Source organism: Dendrobates tinctorius, unplaced genomic scaffold (genome assembly GCF_039654945.1).
Source record: "Dendrobates tinctorius isolate UK_male_01 unplaced genomic scaffold, ASM3965494v1 ptg000254l, whole genome shotgun sequence".
In the NCBI taxonomy this organism is placed as follows: Eukaryota; Metazoa; Chordata; class Amphibia; order Anura; family Dendrobatidae; genus Dendrobates; species Dendrobates tinctorius.
In genome coordinates this window covers 28,462,696-28,488,631 of record NW_027361921.1, presented here as the reverse complement: position 1 = coordinate 28,488,631, position 25,936 = coordinate 28,462,696, and the positions used below count along the sequence as shown (strand labels likewise).

General features: G+C 44.9%; 1 protein-coding gene across 2 annotated transcripts in view; it reads left to right on the top strand.

Moving 5' to 3' along the window:
* CREB1 (cAMP responsive element binding protein 1) overlaps window positions 1–25,936 on the top strand; it is a 349,835-nt gene that overhangs the window by 257,903 nt on the left and 65,996 nt on the right. For both annotated transcript variants that reach the window (XM_073558231.1, XM_073558230.1), the window contains one exon: window positions 3,286–3,386. In XM_073558231.1, the coding sequence (XP_073414332.1) occupies window positions 3,286–3,386 (101 nt within the window). The remainder of the gene's footprint in view (window positions 1–3,285; window positions 3,387–25,936) is intronic.

Genomic DNA, 25,936 nt, shown 5'->3' with positions numbered 1-25,936 from the left:
CGCCTATCGGAAAGGAGCTGAGAACACCTATGCATATGCTTTATCCAGAGTGACACACGAGCGACCTGGCCCCAACCGGGATGAAGAACTGGAGGCTGAGGAAATCCCTGAGTTCTGACACGCAGCCAGGACGATGGCGGCTACGGAAAAACAGATTCAGACAGCACTCCGAGAATGTACCCTAGGGCGCTCCCGTGATGAATGGGTTGCGACTCCAACAGGAAGATGGAGAACTCTCTCAAATAAGACAGTGGGTGGCCCTGAAACAGCTTCCCCTTAAAGAAGAGAGAGATGCCCTGTCTTCAGGAACTCTGCAGATCCTTTCAGTAGGAAAGACTTCAACTGTGGAATGGCCTGTTGTATCAAAAGGTTCAGCTAAGTCGAGAGCTGCTAATCACTTGTCAGGTGGTGCTTCCCGAAACAGTGCTCCACAAGGTGGCCACGGAGACCCACGAAAAAAGGGGTCCACTTTGGACAGGAGAAGACATTTCAGTGACTACAAAAGGTAGTTTATCATCCTCAATTGAAAGCCGCTGTAGAAGAAGCCTGTCAGCAGTGTAGGAGTTGTGAGTTAGCAAAACCTCGTGAACAGATAGCTCCCACACAAACCATCGTAACTTCTGATCCCCTGGAGGTACTGATGATAGATCATGTAACCATAGGCCCAGCCCCTCGTGAATGCGAAAATTGTCTGTTGATGATGGACCACTTCACTAAATTTGACGTGGTGAGTCCAACCCCAGACCAGACTGCCGAATCCGCGCCTCAGGCCATTTGTAGGTATTTCATCCAAGTTTATGCCTGTCCAAAAAGAATTCACTCCGATCAAGGTGCCTGCTTTGAGGGGCGAGTGATGGAGGAACTACACCGCTTGTACCAAATTGAGAAATCCCAGATGACTCGTTATCACCCTCATGGAAATGGAGCCTGTAAAGAGTTCAATCGAACCTTGATCCAAAAGTTGAGGATGCTAGAGGAAGACAGAAAAGTACAATGGCCTGAGTTTGTGGCTGAACTGGTATGGGTTTACAATAATCGAGTACATAGTACCACGGAGTATACGCTGTATACCCTGTTATTCGGCCAATCGGGACGAGAGATCGCTGATCTGGAGTTGGACCCAGAGGAGGACTAACCACGGATGCGGTGTCTACCTGGGTCTGGGAACATCGTCACTGTTTGCAAACATCGACATCAACTTGTGCAGACCAAGTTCCGGGAGCTAGAACACTCGGGAGACAGCTCCTCTATGAGGGACAGCTCCTCTATGAGGGACAGCTCCTCTATGAGGGACAGCTCCTCTATGAGGGACAGCTCCTCTATGAGGGACAGCTCTGATGGTCGGAGATCGTGTGCTAGTTTGAGATAAACGTCCCCGAGGCAAGTTGGAGTACCAGTGGGAGAAGACCCTGTACCGGGTGAAGCGAATAATTAACTTTGAGGGACCCGTTTATGAGATCAGCTTGAAGGTGAAGACAACGCCCCCACTCGGGTGGTACATCAGAACATGCTGCGCCCATGCCTCTCAAAGGATCCTGACCCAATAGAAGAATCACCAAGTGCCCCTGAAACACTTCCACCTGTAGTTATTGATACTGATGAAGTAGTTCTAGATTTACTGCATGCTGATCCAGAAGAGGAACAAGGGGCAGAAGCTCCTGAATTGGCTGTACCACCGGATTTGGGCGCATCCCAGTCTTCGCCCATTCCGCCTGACTCCACCACTTAAGATTATGCTACTCATTCTGACTTATGAGGCACTGTGAACGCGCAACAGCCAGTATACCCCCCAACCGATATAATCAAGATCAATTTTTTTTGTCAGCGGGTCATCCAGGAAATGGAAGAATGCCAGCGGTTATTACAAGATCTCTCGCCTGTGGAATGGAGAGCAAAAGGAGAGGGGGAGTGTAAGAAGAGAAATCGGGCTGGAGGTGCCTTTCTTGTGCTGGGTCCGGAACTGTTGGGGCTGTCTCCTCTGTTGCCTGGGGGAAAGTTTAGGCAACCGGACCAATCTTTACACTTGCTGACAGGGAGCGGGGCTAAGTGTCACCAGAGGTAGCGCAGCACGCGAGCAAAAACAGAATTGTCGGGAAGGCGCAGCGCGCGGCTGAGGAGAGTGAGAACTCCTGCTTCAGAGACCATTAGTGACGCAGATTCGCACCTGGCCGTGACAGGAACTTGCCGCAGGGACTCTAACCAGAAGCCGGTCACGTGCAGGTTGATTCCAACTTATCGACGTGTCAACCGCTCCCCTACAGTCCCCAGGGGAGCTTCTGTAACACCTGATAGACTGTGACTTTTACTGGGGGCGGTTGCTTGAACCCTCGGTGAATAATCGTCGAGCCTCGCTTAACTGTCAGCACAGGGTCCCGAACCCTGCCAGGTCACATGAGTCTCCGTGTTGAGGACTTCACAGGACGCTTCAAAGACTCAAGGTTGCCGACCGGGCAAGTACCGTCGCCCCCTACAGGACCACACCGGATCCACGTCGTGCTGACGGCTGTTGGTGTCATCATCTACTGCGGGAACTTTCCTGTCAGGAAGACGTCCGATTGATAAGTGACTTCTTTTAGAACTGCTTTATTTATTCCTGTGTTGATTTTTCTCTAACCAGACCCCTGTATTCCCTATACTGCTTGCATTTTACCTCACGTTTTCCTGATCTCCCTGCATGAAGTAATATCCTGTTAAGTAAAAATTTGTTAACCCTTGATATGCCTCTTGCCTGTTACTTTATCTGCCAACCTGCTCATACCCACATTGCGTTTGCATCATCTTTGGCATCGTCACTCCATGCCCTGGCTTCTGGCTTTACCAAGCCTCAGACGTCACTATGCACTGTGACATCTGAGATTTTGTTGATCTGGAAGCTTCAGTCTAGATTGAATAAGATGAGCTTGATAGGGGAACGGGAAAAGGAGAAGCACGGAGAACCAGATGGAGGAACAGGTAAGTAGTATTTATTTTTCTTTTATTCTTATTTTAATACATCTAAAGTTTATTATTCTTTGATGTCTGGAAATAGGCCAGCGCGTATGGAACTCTCAATTCGCTGCAAATCAAACTTAAATGTAAAATCCATGCAATTTGGCAGATTCAATCATTTCTACTCACATTTTCTGTGCATGTTTAAAGTGTGTCTCTGAACATAAGCCTCAGACTTGCCCGTATAATTGTTTACATCTTCCAGTTACTTGCTGTAAAACGTGAACAAAGCATGATTGTGCACCTAAAACATATGCAACACATATTTATATTCTCTCACCTTTATTTTGTGATTAGATTTCCACAATTGCAGAAAGTGAAGATTCTCAAGAATCAGTAGACAGTGTTACAGATTCTCAGAAGCGCAGAGAAATTTTGTCACGACGGCCATCATACAGGTATCAAAATTGCTGAATAACATTTTATTTTAATTAAATTATTCATATATGGTATTTTACGGACTATAAGATACACCTCCCCTCCCCCCAAAGAAAATTTTGATGGGGGGTTGGAATGGGGGTTTCACCTTATAGTTCGAATGTAGCTCACCAGGGGATTGTGTCGGTGGAGCGGGTTCGCAAGATGCAGTAATCCTTCCTCAGGAAGCCTGTGGCGGCAGAAGTTGTACAATGCTGCGGGCCCGTTGGCAACGGTGATGCAGAGTACAGTGCATTGCTTTCCTGGCAGTCATCTTCCTGAAGAGCCTGGTTGAGATCTCAATTTTTCGCAAGGGCCTCCTCCAGTGGCCATCCTTCTGAATCGGTGGCCCAGGAAGATGGCAGCCAGAGACGGCACTTGTGCAGATTGAAATCTCGGTCAGACTGAGATCTCAGTCTGCATGTGCACCCGCCTCCTGCGGACCACGGCTTCATGAAAATGGCCGGCGGAAAAGTAATGCACTCCGCTCTGCCTCACCACCGACACCGAGCCCCGCAGCATCGCACCACTGGGGCACACATCTCCCACCCAGGGCCCGCAGCATCACACCATTGGGGCACACATTTCTCTTCTCCGACTTAGGTCTTGCAGCATTGCCCCACTATGGCCACCGCCAGTATGTTGAGGAAGGGACCATGCCTCCTGTGGCCCCTCTTCACCGCCGTCCCCATTGTAAAATACTTTAATTTCGCACTATAAGAAGGATTTCCTCCTTATAAAAAGCCTAAAAACTATTTTCCTCCCCAAATTTTTGGGTGCGTCTTATGGTCCGATGTGTCCGAAAATACGGTAAGTGGGGTGGGACAATTAAACTTTAAAAACACTTAAAAATACAACCAGAAGAATACATAAATTATATTGTGTGGAACATGAGTCCACCTCCATCACATCCAACTCAAACTTCACATTTTTTGTTTTTTTGCTACCTCACAACTGGAATTTCACTGGATATTTTTTAAGGGTTTGCATCAGTTCATGTAAAGGACATGCCCACAACTGTGAACATTTTTTTTTTATTGTGAAGCAAACAGCAAATAGGACAAAATAACTGAAAACTTAAGTGTGTATAACTATACAACCCCTAAAGTTAGTACTTTGTAGAGCCTCCTTTTGCTGCAATTACAGCTGCAAGTCACTTTGGATAAGTCTCTGAGCTTTCCACATCTTGCCACTGGGATTTTTGCCTAGACCTCATGGCAAAATTGCTCCTCCTTTAAGTTAGATGGTTTCCTCTGGTGAATAACAATCTTCAAGTCTGGCTACAGATTCTCATTTGGATTATGGTCTGAGCTTTGACTAGGCCACTCCCAAACATTTACACTTTTCCCCTTTAAACCACTCGACTGTTGCTTTAGCAGTATGCTTAGGGACGTTGTCTTGTTGCAAGGTAAACCTATGTCCCAGTCTCAAAGCACTGAGAGACTGAAGTAGATTTTGACGAAGAATATCCCTGTGTTTTGCACCATCCATCTTCCCCTCGACTCAGACCATTTTACCTGTCCCCACAGCATGATGCTGCCACCACCGTTTTTACTGTGGGGGATGGTGTTCTTAAGGTGATGAGCTATGTTTATTTGGCTCCAGAGTTTGCATTTACTTTGGTGGCCAAAAAATTCAACACCTTACTCCATACATTTAGGAAGTCTCCCACATGTCTTTTGGCAAACTCAAAACAAGACTTGCAATTTTTGTGTTTAAGTAAAGGCTTTTTTCCTTTGACCCATGACAGCAAACCTCAGAGGGATCTGCCTGTCAAGGACGGGAAACCTACTGAAATAAAATGGCTGCATCTCTCCCCCTCATCAGTTGGTTTCCTGTCCTTGATAGGGGACCTGATGCTGAACCAAGGCATTTTAATAATCAATTACCTAGACCTGTTGCGGCGCCTGGAAAAACGTCTGAGGACTTGTAGCATCAGCTTCCGGTACTGGAAGCGCAGTCCGCTGGTCCAGTGGGGGCTCATGCGGAACATGGTGACTGATGCCCTCCGGTAAGTCTCTGGCCACCACCCCGTCCTGGACTGCGTGGGGCGCAATGGGTGATGGTGTGCCCGGTGCCATCAGGAAGAAGAGGGGAATGCTGGGAGATGGTGCAGTTGATGATGTGGCGCTCTGCTGACATTAGTAGAACAGGGTGTGCTGGAAAGCGGTGCATTCTGATGCATCACACAGGGGGACATGTGACCGGAAGTGAGGACGTTTCTGGTGGGCCAAAGGAGGCATGGACATGAAGGAGGTGCTGTAGTTGTCCCTCATTCAAAATGAGGTCAGACCACAGAGCGCTTGTTTTTCGACTCTCCTTCTTAGGTTCAGTGGAAGACCAGCAGCAGGGACAGCTACAGCAGCATGGACGCGGTCGGGGTCAGTCACTCAAGTGGCAGGTGTGACAGCAGTCTCAGCCAGAGGAGCAGAGTGTCTCTAGATTACTCTGCCTCCAGAGAGGAACCATCATGCATCCTAAACCAGCCTCCGAATCCGGTACCCTTAAGTCAGTCATCAGAGCAAAAGTTGAAGGTTTCCTTAAATCTTTTATGAGGAAAGGGAATAAAAGGTATTGTCGGATTCGAATAATTCCCAAATGTCTGAAGGAGATTAAGAGCCAGAATCCCCCTCCTACTTCTGATAGCGGTATGGTGGGTAGACCATTCTTCTCTATGGAATCATAAAATCATAGAATGGTAGAGTTGGAAGGCAACCCCATGTTCAAAGCAGGATTCACTAAATCATCCCAGACAGATGTCTGTTCAGCCTCTGTTTGATGACTTCCATTGAAAGCGACCTCGCCACCTCTCATAGCAGCCTGTTCCACTCATTTGTTAACCTTACAGTAAAATAGTTTTTTTAATACCTAATCTGTCTCCTCTCATTCAGTTTCATCCCATTGATTCTAGTCTTTCCTTGTGCAAATGAGAATAAAGATGATCCTTCTACACTGTGACAGCCCTTGAGATATTTGAAGACCGCTATTAACCACTTCATCACCAAGCCTATTTTGACCTTAACCCCTTTCTGACATCTGGCGTACTACCCGTCCACCGTACCCGGGCCCCTATGACCGGGGACGGGGTAATACGTCATCGCGATCAGCGGCGCCCCCAGGGGGGGAGTGCTGCTGATCGCGGCCGGGTGTCGGCTGATTATCACAGCTGACACCCGACACTATGTGTCAGGGGCGATCACGGACCGCCCCCGGCACATTAACCCCCGGTACACTGCGATCAAGCATAATCGCAGTGTACCGGAGGTTTAGGGAAGCATCGGCAGCAAAAAATAATGCTTTATCATCATACCGCCGAACAAAAAGTGCAATAATGCGCGTTCAAAAAGACGGTTATAAATAACCATGGTATCGCTGAAAACGTCATCTTGTCCCGCAAAAAACAAGCCCCCAAACAGTGTCATCAGCAAAAAAATAAAGTTCTAGCTCGCAGAATAAAGCGATGCAAAAATTAATTTTTTATATAAAATTGTTTTTATTGTACAGTATAAAAGCTCCAAAACACAAAAAAACAGACTTAAATGATGTGTCGATATGATCGTAGTGACCCGAAGAATAAAACTGCTTTGTCAATTTTACCACACGCGGAACGGTGTAAACGCACCCCCCCCAAAAGAAATTCATGAAATGCTGATATTTGTTCATTCTGCGTCCCAAAAATTGGAATAAAAAGCGATCAAAAAATGTCACATGCCCGAAAATGGTACCAATAAAATCGTCAACTCGTCCCGCAAAAAATAAGACCTCACATGACTCGGTGGGTCAAAATACGGAAAAATTATATCTCTGAAAATGTGGTGATGCAAAAACTATTTTTACAATAAAAAGCGTCTTTTAGCGTGCGACAGCTGCCAAACATAAAAAACTGCCATATTTAGTAAATCAAACACCCCTTTATCACCCACCGCCTTAGTTAGGGAAAAATAATAAAATTAAAAAAAAAAATGTATTTCCATTTTCCCGCTAGGGTTAGGGCTGAGATTAGTGTTAGGGGTGTGTTGGAGTTAGAATTGGGGGGTTTCCACTGTTTAGGCACATCAGGTGCTCTCCAAACGCCACATGGCGTCTGATCTCAATTCCAGCCAATTCTGCGTTGAAAAACGGTGCTCCTTCCCTTCCAAGCTGCCATGCGCCCAAACAGTGGTTTACCCCCACATATGGGGTTTCAGTCTACTCAGGACAAATTGTACAACAACTTTTGGGGTTCAATTTCTCCTGTTACCCTTGGGAAAATAAAAAATTGGGGGCAAAAATATCATTTTTGGGGAAAAAAATGATTTTTTTTATGGCTCTACGTTATAAACTTCTGTGAAGCACTTGGGGGTTCAAAGTGCTCACCACACAACAAGATTAGTTCCTTGGGGGGTCTATTTTCCAAAATGGGGTCACTTGTGGGGGGTTCAACAGATTAGGCACATCAGAGGCTCTCCAAACGCGACAAGACACCCGCAGACCATTCCATCAAAGTCTACATTCCAAAACGTCAGTACTTCCCTTCCGAGCCCCGATGTGTGCCCATACAGAAGTTTTCTCCCACATTGGGGATATCAGTGTACTCAGGACAAATTGGACAACAACTTTTGGGGTCCAATTTCTCCTGTTACCTTGGGAAAATAAAATAATTGGGGACTAAAAGATCATGTTTGTGGAAAAAAATATAATTTTTTTTTCTTTTCACGCCCGGGCGTTATAAACTTCTGTGAAGCACTTAGGGGTTAAAAGTTCTCACCACACATCTAGATAAGTTCCTTGGGGGGTATAGTTTCCAAAATGGTGTCACTTATGGGGGGTTCCACTGTTTTGGAACATCAAGGGCTTTCCAAACGCGATATGGCATCCAAACTCCATTCCAGCCAAAAAAGTCAAATGGCACTGCTTCACATCTGAGCTCTTCCATGCACTTAAATAGTGGTTTACCCCCACATGTGGGGTATCAGCATACTCGGGACAAATTTCACAATAACTTGGGGTCCTGTTACCCTTGAAAAAATAAAAATTGTGGGTGAAAAGATTTTTGTGGAAAAAAAATGATTTTTTAATTGTACGGTTGTACATTATAAACTTCTGTGAAGCCCTTGAGGGTTCAAAGTGTTCACCACATATCTAGATAAGTTCCTTGGGGGGGGGGTCTAGTTTCCAAAATTGGGTCACTTGTGGGGGTTTCCACTGTTTAGGCACATCAGGAGCTCTCCAAACGTGACATGGAGTCCGATCTGAATTCCTGCCAATTTTGCAGTGAAAAAGTCAAACGGCGCTGCTTCACTTCTGAGCTCTGCCATGCGCACAAATAGTGGTTTACCCCCACATGTGGGGTATCAGCGTACTCAGGACAAGTTGCACAATAACTTGCTGTCCAATTTCTCCTGTTACCCTTAGTAAAATAAAAAAATTGGACCTGATGTAATTTTTTTTGTGAAAAAAGTTAAATGTTCATTTTTTTAAACATTCAAAAAATTTCTGTGAAGCACCTGAAGGGTTAATAAACTTCTTGAACCTGGTTTTGAGTACCTTGAGGGGTGTAGTTTTAGAATGGTGTCACTTTTGGGTCACTTGGGTATTTTCTATCATATAGACCCCTCAAAGTGACTTCAAATGTGATGTGGTCCCTAAAATTAAAATGGTGGTGTAAAAATGAGAAATCGCTGGTCAACTTTTAACCCTTATAACTTCCTAACAAAAAAAAATATTGGTTTCTAAATTGTGCTGATGTAAAGTAAACATGTGGAAAATGTTACTTATTTAGTTTGTGTGCTATATCTCTGTGATTTAAAAGCATAAATATTCAAAGTTGGAAAATTGCGAAATTTTCAAAAATTTTCACCAAATTTCCATTGTTTTTCACAAATAAACGCAAGTTATATGAATGAAATTTTACCACTAACATGAAGTACAATATGTCACGCGAAAACAATGTCAGAATAACCTGGATCCATGGAAGCATTCCAAAGTTATTACCTCATAAAGGGACAGTGGTCAGAATTGTAAAAATTGGCCCAGTCATGAACGTGCAAACCACCCTTGGGAGTAAAGGGGTTAATGACCAGGCCATTTTTTGCAATTCTGACCACTGTCCTTTAATGAAATAATAACTCTGGAATGCTTCAATGGATCCTAGCGATTCTGAGATTGTTTTTCGTGACATATTGGGCTTCATGTTAGTGGTAAATTTAGGACGATAATTTTTGCGTTTTTGTGAAAAAATCGGAAATTTGGTGCAACTTGTGAAAATTTCGCAATTTTCACATTTTGAATTTTTATTCTGTTAAACCAGAGAGTTATGTGACACAAAATAGTTAATAAAGAGCATTTTCCACATGTCTACTTTACATCAGCACAATTTTGGAAACAGCGATTTTCTCATTTTTACAACAAAATTTACAAAACCATTTTTTAGAGACCTCCCTCACATTTGAAGTCACTTTGAGGGGTCTATATGGCACAAAATACCCAAAAGTGACACCATTCTAAAAACTGCACCCCTCAAGCTACTCAAAACTACATTCAAGGAGATTATTAACCCCTCAGGTGCTTTACAGGAATTAAAGCAACATGGAAGGAAAAAATGGACATTTTAATTTTTCCAACAAAATTTTTTTTTTAACATCAGGCAACAGGATAAAATGGATCCTAAAATTTGTTGGGCAATTTTTTCTGAGTTCACCGATACCTCATATGTAGTCATAAACCACTGTTTGGGTGCACGGCAGGGCCCGGAAAGGAAGGAGCGCCATTTGACTTTTTGAATGGAAAATTGTCTCCAATCGTTAGCGGACACCATTTCGCCTTTGGAGAGCCCCTGTGTGCCGAAACAGTGAAAAAAAAACCTCAAGTGACACCATTTTGGAAACTAGAACCCTTAAGGAACTTATCTAGATGTGTTTTGAGCACTTTGAACACCTAAATGTTTCACAGAAGTTTATAACGCAGAGCAGTGAAAATAATCATTTTTTTCCTCAAAATTGATATTTTAGCCCCCTTGTTTTATTTTCACAAGGCTAACAGGAGAAATTGGACCACAAAAGTTGCTGTGCAATTTGTCCTGAGTACCCCGATGCCCCATATGTTGGGGTAAACCACTGTTTGGGCACACGTCGGGGCTCGGAAGGGAGGGAGCACTTTTGGATGTTTAAACGCAAAATTGGCTGAAATCAGTGGTGGCACCATGTCACGGTTGGAGACCCCCTGATGTGCCTAAATGGGGGAAACCCCTCAATTCTAACCCCAACACACCCCTAACCACAACCCTAACACCAACACACCCCTAACCCTAATCCCAACCCTAATCACAAGCCTAGCCCTAATCCCAGCTCCAACACACCCCTAACCCTAATCTTAACCCTAATTGCAACCCTAACCCTAATTCCAGCCCTATCCCTAATTCCAACCCTAAGCCTAATTCTAACCCCAACCCTAATTACAATCCTAATTCTAACCTCAACCCTAATTCTAACCCCAACCCTATTTCCAACCCTATTCCTATTTCCATCCCTAACCCTAATTTTAACCCTAACCCTAATGGAAAAATAAAAATATTTTCTTTATTTTGCTATTTGTCCCTACCCTACCTATGGGGGTGATAAAGGGGGGTTTATTTACAATTTTTTTTTTTTGATCACTGTGATAGGGTTTATCACAATGATCAAAATGTACCTGGAGTGTATGAATGAATCTGCCAGCCGGCAGATTCGGCGGGCGCACTGCGCATGTGCCCGCCATTTTGGAAGATGGCGGCGCCCATGGAGGAAGACACCAGGAATCGGAAGGCGGGGGGAATCGGAAGGCGGGGGAAGCAAATACTGACGGCGGCGGCAGATCACCCCCGTCAGTCGGTGGGGGGGTCTACAGCCATTGCTACTGCAGCATCAGCTATGGCTGGATTGTAATATTTCACCAAGTTTCATTGATGAAATATTACAATCGCTCTGGCGGTTTCACTTTCAGCAGCCAATCAGAGCGATTGTAGCCACGGGGGGGCAAAGCCTCTCCCCCTGGGGTGAAGTATGGCTCCCCCTCTACCTGCGAGTCGGGTGACCTTTCATTGACCTTGGTCACCCGACCCGCAGGAGTGCGATCTATTCATGACACAGCATATGCATCATTGGTTGGATTGGCACTGACTTTCATGACGCATACGCTGTGTCACTGGTCGGTAAGGAGTTAAGTCTCGTCTCAGTCTTCTTTTTTGCAAGTCTAAACATTCCCAAATCCTGTAACTGTTCCTCATAGGACATGGTTTGCAGACTGGTCACCATTCTGGTCACCCTTCTCTGAACTTGTTACAGTTTGTTGATGTCTTAAATGAAATGTGGTGCCCAAAACTGGACACAGTATTCCAGATTAGGTCTGACCAAAGAGGAATAGAGGGTAATAATGACTTCATGTGATCTAGGCTGTATGCTTCTATAATACATCCCAGAATTGTATTTGCCTTTTTTGCTGTTGCATCACACTGTTGACTCATGTTCAGTCTGTAATTTCTTAGTATACCTAAGTCTTTTTCAGATATGCTGTTGCTTAGCCCCATTTCCTCCCATTGTGTATGATGTTTTTTTTTTTCGTTTTTATTGCCCAGATGTAGTACTTTGCATTTTTCCCTGTTAAAAACCATTCTGTTAGTTGCGGACCACTGCACCAGTTTTCTTTATATCTTTTTAAATCCTCTCTCTCTTCTCTATTATTAGATATTAATCCTAGCTTTGTGTCATCAGCAAATTTAATCAGTTTACCCTCAATTCCTTCATGTAAATTATTAATAAAGATGTTGAACAATACAAGGCCCAGGACAGAGCCCTGTGGGTACCCCACTTGAGACATTGTTCCAACTGGATATGCAGCCATTTACGATCACTCTTTGGATCACTAAGGCTACTTTCTCATTAGCGTTTTTTAGCGCTGCGCTTCATGCACAATAGAAACGCAAGCAAAAAACGCATCATGCGTTTTGCATGTGTTTGCTTTTTTTAAGCGCATGCGTTTCTAGCCATGTTAACTCTAAAAACGCATGCAATTTTAAACACAGGCGTGCGCATGTCCATGCGCATGCCTGCGTTCCCATAGACTGTAATGTGTTATTTTGGCGCATTCCGTGTGCATGCGTTTTTTTACACCGGTTGGACGGGCCTAGGCGCACACTACAAAAAACGCTTGCACACGAAAACGCATGCAAACGCTAGACTCTGCGCCCCCATGTTAAACATAGGGGCACATGCGCATGGACGCGCACGATGCGCTGTGCTAAAAAACGCTAATGTGAAACCAGCCTAAGCCAGTTATGAATCCACCTAACAGTTGTCTTGTCCATTCCATACTTAGTCATTTTTTCAATAAGGATGGTGTGAGATACTTTATCCAATGCTTTGCTGAGGTCACGATATACTACATCTACAGCATTTCCCTGATCCACCCAGTGAGTGATTCTGTCATAGAAGGAAAATAATTTGTGTCATACTTATTAGTCACAAGCCCATTCTCACTCTGGTTAATCACTTTGTTCTTAGCCGGGTACTTACATGTTTTTAATAATTTGTTCAAAAATCTTTCCTGGTATGGAAGTCAGACTCACCGGCCTATAGTTCCCTGGGTCCAACTTCTTCCCCTTTTTGAAGTTAGGGACAGCATTTGCTCTTCTCCAGTCTTCTGTGACTTCTCCTGTTTTCCAAGAATTTTCAAAGATTATGGAGAGGGGTTCAAAAATTTCTTCTGCTATCTCCTTCAGTACTCTGGGGTGTAATTCATCTGGACCTGGAGGCCTGAATTAATGTATGTTAGCTAAGGGTTTCCTCACTATCTTTGTTTGTAGAGATCCTGGATTCTTCTATTCCTTTAATAGGACAGTGAAGATCAGTTGATGTGCCATTTTCTTTCTGAGAGAAAACAAATGCAAAATAAAAATTTATAAGTTTGACCGTCTCAACTTCTTTACTTATCATTTCATCATTTTCTTCCTGTATAAATCCTATAGCATCTTTGACTTTTCTTTTACTTTAGACATATCCCCAGAATCCTTTTTTATTGCACTTGATGTCTCTTTCAAGCCTTAATTCATTGTCAGCTTTAGATAATCTGATTGGTGTCCTGCAGGTACTGCTGACAGCATTATTCTGAAATTTAACTTTGAAGTCTGAGTCTTCACAGGTCTTCCTTCTCAAGTTATCCAAAATTCTAAAATAGCATGGTCGCTACCGCTTAGAATCCCAGCCACTCTTACCTCCTTAACCATTTCCTCCCTGTGCATAAGGATTAGATCCAAGTTAGCAGATCCCCTTGTTTTCTCCACTACATTTTGGAAGATAAAGTTGTTGGCAAGAGAGGATAAGAATTTGCTTGACCTGTTCATTTTGCCTGAGAGAGATTCCCAACATATGTTTGAATGGTTAATATCTCCCATGACCACCATGTCATATTTTTTTGGAAAACTTGGCCAACATAGATCTAGATCAACATGTTAGGCTATGGCTTGAACTAGATGAGCTTAAGGTCTCCCTTCAACCTTAAATACCATGTTACTGTGTTATATTTCATGCATAAAAAGTTCATCCATATCTTCTGCTTGCACAGAGGCAGCCTGTAGTAAACGCCTACAATGGTGTCCTTTCCGTTCTCTCCTTGTATTCTTACAGTTTCCACAGAACGCTCAGTCTCTGAAGCTTCAATCTCTGTGCATATATACGCTTTTATAACATATAATGTGACACCTCCTCGTTTATCAAGTCTTTCTGGCAAATAAGTTGTATCCTTCTAGCCTTGTATTCCAATCATGTGTATTGTCCCACCAAGTTTCAGCGATTCCAATGGCATCATATTTCTTCTCCTGCGTAAATAGTTCAAATTCTCCTTGTTTGTTGCCCATGCTTTGTGCATTTGTACAGAAACATTTTAGTTTGTGATTGGTTTCTCTTTCTCCAATATTTTTATTTAGATTTTTTTTTTTGGCATTGTACTTCCTTTCCACTTCTAAAAGCAGAGTTCTCAATAGTATTTGTCAGGTGTATGGCTATTTCTGGCTTTTTGCTTCTGTTCTGTCTCCGACATCTGATTCATAATCCTGATTATCTGCTTGTTAATGTTTACAGTGTTTTTTGGCTCCATCTAGTGCACAGAGTCATAACCAAAGTGTTATTTTGCTTTCACTTGCTTGTATTTTCCCTCCGTTGCAGTGCATTCTGGTAAGGTTGCAATGCATCCTGGTAGCCTTTTGCAAAAGATTATAGTATTTCCCTCCAGTCCACCATTTTCCTTCTGCCTGCATTCAGGAAGCATCTCATTTCTCTTCTCCCCTTGTGATAGAATCGCTGGTATGTATTTGTTTCCAGTATCCAATTCCTTTCTCATACTAGCCTGCTTAGTTAGTTCTCTCCTGGTTAGCTATTAGTGCTGATGATGTATTCTGTATATATGAATCCCTGATGAACCCAGTATTGATTGTATGCATATATATTTTGTTTGTAATTTCACCGCGCCAATATATCATCACGTTCAATAAAGCACAGATTCAATCTACAGTCTCCTTATTGGACCCTGGTATAGCGGTTTAGCTGCCTGTATAAGCTACATGAATTCTGCTTCATTTAGTGAGGACATAACAGCTTCCCTTCCCACATTGTTCTAGTTTAATGCTCTCCTGTTGTTTGTGGCAAGGCGACTTCCAAATACATGTTTTCCAGTCTTCGTAAGGTGCACCCCAACTCTAGCAAGTAGTCCATCGTATAGGAAATTTGCTCCGTGATCCTGAAATCCAAATCCTTGGTGATGGCCCATCGACGTAGCCTGTTGTTCACCTGCAGAATCCTATTCCACCTCCTTGTTCCATGGCCATCCACTGGGAGGATGGAAGAGAGAAGACCACCTGCGCTCCCAGTTCTTTCACTTTCTTACCTAAGTTTTCCAAGAAGTATCATTTCTCCTTGCGGAGAATGACATGCTAAGCATGTGGAGATGAGGAGACTTGAACCCGCAATGCTCCTCTGGGAAATATGCTAATTATGCAAATTGTCTCTTCAGAGAGGAAGAGGACTAGAACTCTAGTGCCACCTATTGGAAGTAGCAATCCTAAAAGTCAATGTCGACCCTTTAACGAGCCTTGTTACATGACTTAGGATAAAAGCAAAGCCAGAATCTCAATTTGCAGACACTGTGTTTCGGGGTACTGCCCTTCGTCAGTGCAAAGTGTGAGATCTGGTTTGGCTGTGAGAGAGGCATCTGACCGATAACCAAGAAGTATCATTTCTCCTTGCAGAGAATGACATGCTAAGCATGTCGAGATGAGGAGACTTGAAGCCGAGAGCTGGTATCCTCTCTCTCAGCCAAACCAGATCTCACACTTTGCACTGACGAGGGGCAATACCCCGAAACACAGTGTCTGCAAATTGAGATTCTGGCTTGGCTTTTATCCTAAGTCATGTAACAAGAGTCGTTAAAGGGTCGACATTGACTTTTAGGATTGCTACTTCCAATAGGTGGCACTAGAGTTCTAGTCCTCTTCCTCTCTGAAGAGAGAATTTGCATAATTACTTAAGTTTTCAAAGTCGTACAGCATACAGACAAACTGATTAAGATCATTAGAATAACCATGGGCCTTAAGAAAGAAAAAACCCACTAAGTCTCTAGAGGACATGTTTTGAAGATTGGAACAGAGGAAAAGGCGTATCTTTCCAGTTGTTAAGATACACATGCTTATTTAGGAGTTGAAAAAGCCAGAGAAGAGAAGCCTTAGGCTACTTTCACACATCAGGTTTTCGGCGTCAGGCGCGATCCGGCGTCGTGCCGGAACGCCGGATCCGGCAAATGTTTCGTAAAACCGGATGTGACGGATCCGGTTTTCTGGCGGATCCGTCTTTTTCTGGACAGACAAAACCGGATCCGTCTCATCCGGTTCATCCGTTTTTCTATCCGTTTTTCGACGGATTACGCCGGATCCGGTTTTTAAAATTGACCCTTGTGGCCTTCCGAACGGGATTGGCTACTGGAAAACTATATATAGCATGTTCCTACAGCCCTTCTTTGACAGGTTGTAGAGGAGAAAGTGCAGGTTGGAGAGAAGAGCAAGTTACTGGCGAAGATGGATGTTGTCATTGGAAATATTTTGAAGAATTTGGCGGATTTTACAGCGGAGGCAAATCGTTTGAGGGTGATTGTTCTGGAGAAGGAGAGAGCGAGACAGCAGCGCATTAGGCATCGTAGACGACGTTTGTGGATCCACCCCATCACAGCCAAGAGAATGACGCGTGGGGTCTATTCTACACTATGCATGGACCTTCGACGAAACCCGGGTAAATTTTTTGGATATGTTAGGATGAAAATGGAGAATTTTGATTACTTGGTGGAGCGCATTGCACACCTCATAAGAAAAGCGGACACCTATTGCCGCTTCTCTGTTTCACCCGCAGAGCGTCTGATGGTGACTTTAAGGTAAGCCACATTTATTGGATATGATCGCATCAGAGCACACTTTCACTGCAATCTTGTTGGTGGTAATTTGTATCTCCAAGTGTTATAGGTCAGTTTTGGTATGTAATGCTGTGATTTAAAACTAATTTATTGTTTTTTAATTCCCCACAGATTTCTTGCAACTGGAGAATCCCTTTCGTCACTGCATTTCCAGTACAGACTCGGGATTTCCACCATATCTGGAATTGTGAAGTACACATGCCGTGCACTGTGGGACTCCTTAGCTGAAGAGTTTTTACCAGAGCCCACAACAGAGAGGTGGATTGAAATTGCTGACAAGTTTCAACAGATATGTCAGTTTCCAAACTGCTTGGGCGCTGTGGACGGGAAACATATCCGCATTGTAAAGCCAGCTGGATCGGGATCGGAATATTTCAATTACAAGAAATATTTTTCAATTGTCCTCATGGCCATCGCTGACGCGGAATACAAATTTATTGCGGTTGATATTGGGGCCTATGGCCGCTCCAATGACTCTCAAGTTTTCAAACTGTCTGCCATGGGGCGTAAACTGTATGGAAACACCTTCCAGTTCCCACCACCTAGACCGCTGCCGCAAACATCTGGTCCACCTATGCCATTTGTCTGTGTAGGGGATGAAGCCTTCCAGCTGTCAGAACACCTTTTGAAACCGTACTCTAGCAGAGGATTGACAAGAACAAAACGCGTTTTTAATTACCGCCTCACAAGAGCAAGAAGATTGGTTGAATGTACCTTTGGTATTCTGACAGCCAAATGGCGGGTCCTATTGACTGCGATCAACCTCAAGACAGAAACTGTGGACGAGGTGATCAAAGCGTGCGTGGTACTCCACAATTTTGTTATCTGCAAGGAACCCATTTCCATTGAGGACACCTCTGAAGAAACCACCTTGCAAGATTACCATGACATTACCACTAGAAGTTCTGTGACGGTTTCAGTAATGAGGGACAATTTTGCACTATACTTTGTCACCTCAAGGCAGAGTACACTGGCAGGATGACAGAGTGTGAAAGATTTGTGCCCTAACCAAACTTGTGTACCTTCTGTACCAACAGTATATACCTTTGCCAACCAAAGTTGGCTATCTTGTCATGGTCTCTATTTTTAGCTTTAGGCCACAGGTGTGTACCTGGTTGTGTTTTATGCAAAGTATTTCACCTTTTAACAAAAGTTGTGTACATTGTTAGGAAATCACCAACAATAAACACAACTTTTTAGGTGAAATACTTTGCTTCAAACACAACCAGGAACACAACTGTGGCAAAAAGCTAAAATTTACCCACAGTTATATACCTAGTTTTGAATACCATTTCACCTTTTAAATACCCTGTATTTAACCTTTTTCGCCGCAGAAAGAAATGACAGACAACCAGTGTAAAATAATTTAACTTTTATTGAAAAATGTTTTTTTTAGTAAACTTTTTTAAAATTTTAATAAACTTGTTTAATAAAACTTTGAAACTATAAAACTGAAACCATAAAACTGGTCATTTTTATTTAAATACACACATTATAAATCTGTGTAGTGTGTGGTGGAAATACTGCTGTAGGGGCTGCGGGACACTTCGACACTGGGAGTGTGGGGAAGGAACAGTTAGAGGTGAAGGTGTGGAAAAAAACTACAGAATGGGTGGACATGTGGGAAGCAGAAGAGGTGGTGGGTGGTGGAGTGGAGGGTTGGGCAGGGACTGTAGGAGCAGATGATGTTGATGGCAAGTTGTATGGGGAAGGAGTTTGGTACGGGGCAGGTTGCTGGAAGTGGGGAGATGTCTGGTACGGGGCAGGTTGCTGGAAGTGGGGAGATGTCTGGTACGGGGCAGGTTGCTGGAAGTGGGGAGATGTCTGGTACGGGGCAGGTTTCTGGAAGTGGGGAGATGTCTGGTACTGGGGAGGTTGCTGGTACTGGGGAGTTTGCAGGTACTGTGGAGTTTGCTGGTACTGGGGAGGTTGCTGGTGAGGTGGATGGTGCTGGGGAGGTGGATGGTGCTGGGGAGGTGGATGGTGCTGGGGAGGTGGATGGTGCTGGGGAGGTGGATGGTATGTAATAGGAGGGGGAGGATGGAAAGTGGCTGGAGGTGGATGGTATGTAATAGGAGGGGGAGGATGGAAAGTGGCTGGAGGGGGTGCAGGTGGAGGAACTACTGTGGTGGGAGGAGGAGGAGGTTGGGAGGTAACTTGCTGGAGAGCAGCGTGGCATGAATGCATTACATGCATCTGCTGGGCAGGAGAGAGCGTTTCCATGCGCTCCACAACAGACCTGAAAAAGGTGTGGTTTGGCGAAGATCTTGCTTCTGAATGCATGGTTTGCAGAAGTGTCTTCACCTCCAGAATGCTGGAGTTGATCTGCTGATAGCCTGCGGAGATTTGCTCTGACAAGACTTTTAGACAGTTCTGGAAAGATGCATTCAGATGCAAGAACTCTGGCGCATAAGTCTTTTCCTGACCCCTCTGCTGCTGCCGCCCAGTACCCGCAGGTGTACTAGAGGTGGCAGGGGCAGAAGGGTGGGGTAAAGGGAAAGCGATCTCCTCACCAGCAGCTTCATGTAATGTAGGCGGCCACGATGCTCCTGTGCTGGTGGATGGGACAGATGGGTCGAATGTGTGGGAAGGCTGGGAAGGTGCAGATGTACCGGGGCGGTCAAAGTGTCCCTCGGTGCCGGTCTCCTCAGGGATTGCCTCAGAAGGGTCCAATCGTGCCGGCTCCCGAGTGCTGCTCACCGTGCTGTGGAATAAAGAGAAAAAAAAACAATTAAAATACTGACATGGTATGGCCCTGGCTGAAAAAAAAATTTACATTTAACATTTTTTTTCACATGTGGTGTGTAATATTTACCTTCTGGTGACCATTGTTTCCCGGAGGAACGACAGGGCTTCTGCGTACTTGTACTTGCTCCTGCGTCCTCCAGATCCACTCGGGGCCCGCATCTCTTTATTGAACTCCTTCTTGAAACGATCTCTCACAGACCGCCACCGATTCACAATTCTGTTCCCTGAAACGAGAAAGGAGTGGTTAGTATACAACATCAGTGTTTCCCAAACTCCAGTCCTCATGGTCCCCAGGGGTCATGTTTTCAGGATTTCCATAGTAAATAGAAATCCTGAACACATGATCCGTGGGGACCACGAGGACTGGAGTTCGGGAAACACTGGTTTACATCAAGCAACCGGTACTGTATATACTTACGCTCTTTAATCTGGGCCCGAGCTTCGAGGTCCTCCCAGCGGCCCACAAGGAGCGAACAGATTTCCTCCCAGAGTCGTCGGGTAACGATCAGGTCAGCGTGGCGGCGGTCAGCCATATTCCAGAGCGGCTCCCTTTCTCTGACGAGATCGATGAGGCGGTCCACATCAATCCTCCATCCTCACCGTCAGAGTCGGGAGCACGCTGTGAAGGCTGTTAAAGAAAAAGACAAAAATAACATAATTAGCCTCCACAAAAGAAATGAAATAAAAAGTGCAAAAAAACAAAGCAAAAATATTTATACTTACACGCTGGTGACGGCCGCGTTGCTGTCGCCGACGACCCTGGGAGGCACTGCGAGGACCTCTTGGCCAAGCACCAGATTGGGAAGACTAGAGAAGAAAACAAAAAATGTTATGTCTTTGGATGTAGGCATTTGTTTGCTGTGTGTGGTCTGCAGAACATTGTTTTCTATGTGTTGTGTGTAGTGTGATGTTGTGTTTCTGCGTTTGATGCAAAAAACTTACCAATTGTGAGCCCACTCCAGGTGTCTGTCCACCCCTTCCTTCTTCTTCTGGGAGCTCCTCTTCATCTTGTGATTCCTGTTTTGAAATAAAAGGCAATGAATAGACATATATTACAGAGAAGATGGATTTTGGAAATAAAAACTTACCGTCAAACGCTGACGATGCGAGGGAGGGCTCCCAGAAGATGATGTGCTGTCTTCCTGGTGGCCACACTCCATGCCTGTGGGTGGTGTTCCAGCTGCTGCCATTGCTGCTGCTGCATCTATTGGGCGGCTGTTGAATAAAGAGAAACAAAGGGCCAATGAATATCTTGATATTCAATAGCCCTAGTTTGGAGGAATGGGTTATTTGATAATTACCGTCTCTCATCTGCTGCTGGCCTCCCCTCCTCAGCATGTTCTATTTGCTGCTCCATTTGGGGTGGTGGTGGTGGTGCGGATGGTGCTGCAGTGGTCTCCTGCCTTCTCCTGCTTCGCTTGGTTGCTTTCTTGGGTGGCATGTTGGGTGTGGCTGTGGGTCCCACTGTCTTGCTTTTATATATGTCTTGTGGGCAGAGCTACTGAGCATGCTCAGACCAAAAAACCGGATCCGGCGCATTGCGGCGCTCATAGGCTTTCATTGTGTGAAAAAGCCGGACGCGCCGGATCCGGCGTGTCCGGCTTTTTCGCCGGAGACAAAAAACGTTACAGTCACCGTTTTTTCCAGACGCCGGATCGCGACACATTGCCGGATCCGGCGAAAACTGGATGAAACGCATGGCGATCCGGCGCAAATGCAAGTCAATGGGGGGGAAACCGGATCCGGCATTGCATTTCGCCGGATCCGGTTTCTGTCAAAAGCGCCGGATCGCGCCTGACGACGAAAACCTGATGTGTGAAAGAGGCCTTAGGGTCCCGTCACACCAAACGATGCACCAGCGATCTCGACAAAGATACCACCTGGTCAGGATCGCTGGTGCATCGCTACATAATTGCTGGTGAGCTGCCAAACAAGCAGACACACCAGCGATCAGGACCAGCGAGGACGCTGGTATCCAAGGTAAATATCGGGTAACTAAGCGCGTGTGTCACTTAATTCCCCGCTGTGTACCTTGGATATCAGCGTGCTTGCACTGAGAGTTGCTATCCAAGGTAAATATCGGGTAACTAAGCATGCGCGGCACTTAGTTACCCGCTGTTTACCTTGGATACCAGCGCCAGCACTCCTGGTATCCAAGGTACACAGCAGGTAACTAAGCCCCGCGCGCGCTTAGTTACCCGATGTTTACCTTGGACACTAGCTCCCAGTGTCTGCTTACAGAGCCAGCGGGAGACCAACGATCAAAAAATGGCCCAGGATCTCCAGGATCCTGCATGATCAGCGATACCCGGTGGGGGGGGGTTAGTCGCTGATACATGTCACACACAGCGAGAACGCTGATGCGTCACAAAATCAGTGATCTCGCTTGCGATCTCGCTATGAGTGACGAGCCCTTTACTCTCCTCTTCAAAAAGGAGATACCCCTTTGAGGAAAAAGATACGGAGCTATAAGACAAAAAAATTCCCAAAATAGATGTAGCGGTCGCAAAGTCTTCAAGAAAAATCTGCCAAAGGGGTACTTGGCACCTGATTATCCGCAGCAGGAGCTTTAAAACCAGCGATTTCAGGGACCTGCTTTGCTCGCTCATTAACAATTTGGTTGCAGCAGCTGGAAGAACAATTGAAAGATAAGACCCCAAGAGATAAAATTTTGACTAACCAACCATTTTGATGCAAGCTGCTGCAATCTTTTTGGCGGATATCTCAGCTAACTCAGTGAGGTTAGCAGCCAGATCAGGAGGCGTATCCAACACGGCTAGGCGAGCTTTGTGGCTAAAGAGCTGCCATGGGGATTTTCAATTTATGAACAGACTATTTTCTGTCTGTTGTGATGGACAATTCCTTTTTGGTCAGAAATTAGTCAACATACTAGAAAAGACTGGGAATAAGAAGAAAGGCTTTCTGAATTTTTCCATGCCGGATTATAAAAAAGGGGTCCTTTTGGAGAAGAATATATATTAGAGGAAGGCTCCCAGGAGAGTAAAAAAGACAGGAAGATGAAAATAATAATAATCTGGGGTTTATGTTCGACGGCTCCTCTTCGGGGGCGGGGGGATGTGTCATGGTTAGGACATGGTTAATGTCCTGTTCTCACAGGGTTAACTTTTGCCAGCCTCTCTTTGGATCTGGGAGGGGTATTTATACTCGCTCCAGACTAGCATTCTCTGTCAGCTATACTGTTGTTCTGGCTGTGTGTCTGACCGACCCCCCTGGTGTGCGTGTATTCTGCATTGCTTGTTTGATTCCCGTGTATGACCCGGCCTGTTCTCCGTGTCTCGTTTTGGTACTATTGTCTTCTCCGGTTCTGACTTCTTGGCTTGGCTATTGTTTCTCCATTGCAGTTTGTCCCTATTGTACTGTCCATTGCCTGTTCTGGTTTTCTGATCTATTGCTACGTCCTGACTATTCGCTCTGTCTAACCCTTTGGTTCTGTCCTGCTATCTTGTGCTTTGACCCGGCTTGATCTGGTTTCTGTCTCTGTCTATGCCCCTTGGTAACATTGTCCTGTAGTTGCCTTTCTAGGAGTTTCCCTGCAGCTCCTAGCTCTGTGGAGCTTAGGCCACGCCCCCAGCAGTCACATGCTTCAGGTCCTGGAGCATGCATTGTCACCGCTGCTGCCTGCTCCACAGGTCTCTTTGAGCACTGTTTTTGTACTCAGAACACGCGCACTGGCTCAGTGAGCAAGTGCAGTGCGGTGTTCCTGACAGGATGTATCTTCACATGACACCAATCCACATGTAGGGGATGCTTTCCTTCTTCATCCTGGCCTGGAAAAAGATATCTTCCAGCAGCTGGATACTAGAAACAATTAAAACTGGCCTAAAATTAGAATTTCGTGTTATCCCTCTGCAGACCTTCATGCTGACACCACCCAGAACGCCATCTGAGGAATAACTAGCTGTAGATTCAGAAGTTTAAGGTTAAGTTCTCACTGGGCATTTTTGCTACTTTTTTATGCTAATTTTCAGACATGGCAACATCTATGTCTGAGATTTCAGAAATCTCATGCACACAGCTTGTTTTTTTTTTTTTTGTCATCAGTATTTTGTGCTTTTGTGGACACAGAGAATGCCACTTCTTTCAGCTTTTTCCACCCATTGAATTGAATGGAAAAAAGACACATGAAAAAAGCACAAAAAATGCAGCAAAACTTGCGTTTTTGCCGCAACTTCTTTCGTGCCAAGCAGTCAGGTTTTGCTGCAGAAAAAAAACCACAGCAAAAATGTCCAGTGTCAACTTAGCCTTACGTCTGGTCAAAAAACGTTTTGGTTGAGGTGCCAGTGGGAGAAAAAGAAAGGGGATTTTTTTCCCCTTTGCTTGATAAGGGACCCGAAGACCGCGGTGTCTGATTTCAGGTACTCTTACACTGATTAGATGCAGGTCTCCTTCATATTAAACGGTGCAGGATTCTGTTACCGGGTGTTGAACTGTTCAGCTTAGTCTCTGAACCCTTCCTGCTTGGATGATCTCAGCTGTGCAGTATTGGCCCCTCCTCTTTCCTATATATACTTTCCTCTGTCAAACTGGATTGCCAGTGTTAAAGCTTGTACTGCCTGGTGTGGAATGGAGGAGTTAGTTGTTGGTAGAGGCGTTTGGAATATTGTTTTGTGACTGTTGCTTGGACTTTTTGGCTGTTAGCAAATCCCATTCCTCTCCTATTTGGTTTACATTCCTTTTCTCCTCAGTGTTCCCCTCTGTTGTCTGTGAGTGCATATTTGTATAATTGGTATTTTTCCTTTATCCCTTACGTCCTTCCTTGTTTGTCTGGTTTGTATATATACATACACTATTACTCAACCACTTCCCTGGGTGGGGGAGGGTAATAGATATAAGGCTGATTCAGGAGTTCAGCAAGGTACGTGGCCCCTGCGTCTTCACCATCAGAAGTCACCTGGGGAGCAGGGATAGCTAGGGCGCAGCTAGCGTTGGTGACAGGGAAGGAGCCCCTGGCGTCGGATAGTCTGATGACAGAGTCATGACATTGTCAGTATATGAGGAGAAAAGTTGACAGTCTTTACCTCCAGGATCGATTTACAGTGGCATATCAATCAAGGGGAAACAAGATCTCGTTCCCTAATGAAAGCAATAGAGGGCCTTTTCCAGCTGGCACCTTTTCTCCTTGATGGCATTACATATAAAGGGGAAGGAGAAAGACAGGGCAGACTTCCTAAGTCGCAACCGACTGAGGCAAGGGGAATAAGCCCTGAATCCGAAGGTTTTTCAGCAGATAGTGGATCAGTGGGGGTTCTCGGATATAGATCTGTTTGCGAACAAACAGAACGGGAAGGTGGAGAAATTCTGCTTACTAAATCCAAGAGAAAGTCCTCATGCAGCAGACGCCCTTCAGATTCCTTCTGGTTTCAGAATGGCGTATGTGTTTCCACCAATAATAATGATTCCGACGGTTCTGAGGAAGATCAGCGATGATCATTCAAGCTTAATACTAATAGCCCAATGTTGGCCAAAAAGACTGTGGTTTTCCTGGATGAAGCTAATGTCAATTTTCCGTACATGGATTTTGCCAGATATCCCAGATCTACTCAATTAAGGTCCAGTCTGTCATTCCCATTTGAAATTTGCGTAGCAGGATTGAAAGTGTGACACAAATAGTCATGTAATAAAATTGTTGGTTTGTCAACACGTTTCAGAGTTCACCGACTCCTTCAGGACAACCATTTTATTTATGAAACGCATTGACAATAAACCTACAGTTTTACTATATCACTAATTGTGTCGTGTTCCGGAGAGTGCAGAAACACTTCCAGTCCTGCTTTTCAAATCTACGGTTTCATGCAAGGCGTAGCATCTGGTTTATATTTATTTTTATTTTTTTTAGGCGCTATTCGGCTGGGATCACACATGCAAGGAACTCGGACGAATCTCGCATCTTAATACCTGGCACTGCCGCCGGCACGGCTTCATCTATTTCCATGCGGTCGCATGCTCCCCTCCCGAGTGCCGGCGGGTAGAGTTGAGCGACTTTGGTCGGATCGGGTTTCGTGAAACCCGAATGAAACAAAATAAGTTTCAGATGAAACTCGTCCGACTAGAGCAAAACAAAGTTGGAGTTTCGTCCGAAACCTGACCCCAATGCAAGTCAATGGGAAATAAAAGTCGGACGAAACTCCGACTTTTTTTGCTCTAGTCGGACGAGTTTCATCTGAAACTTATTTTGTTTCATTCGGGTTTCACGAAACCCGATCCGACCAAAGTCGCTCAACTCTACCGGCGGGTATTAAGATGCGAGACTCGTCCGAGTTTCTTGCATGTGTGATCTCGGCCTTAGTGTTGTGTCTCA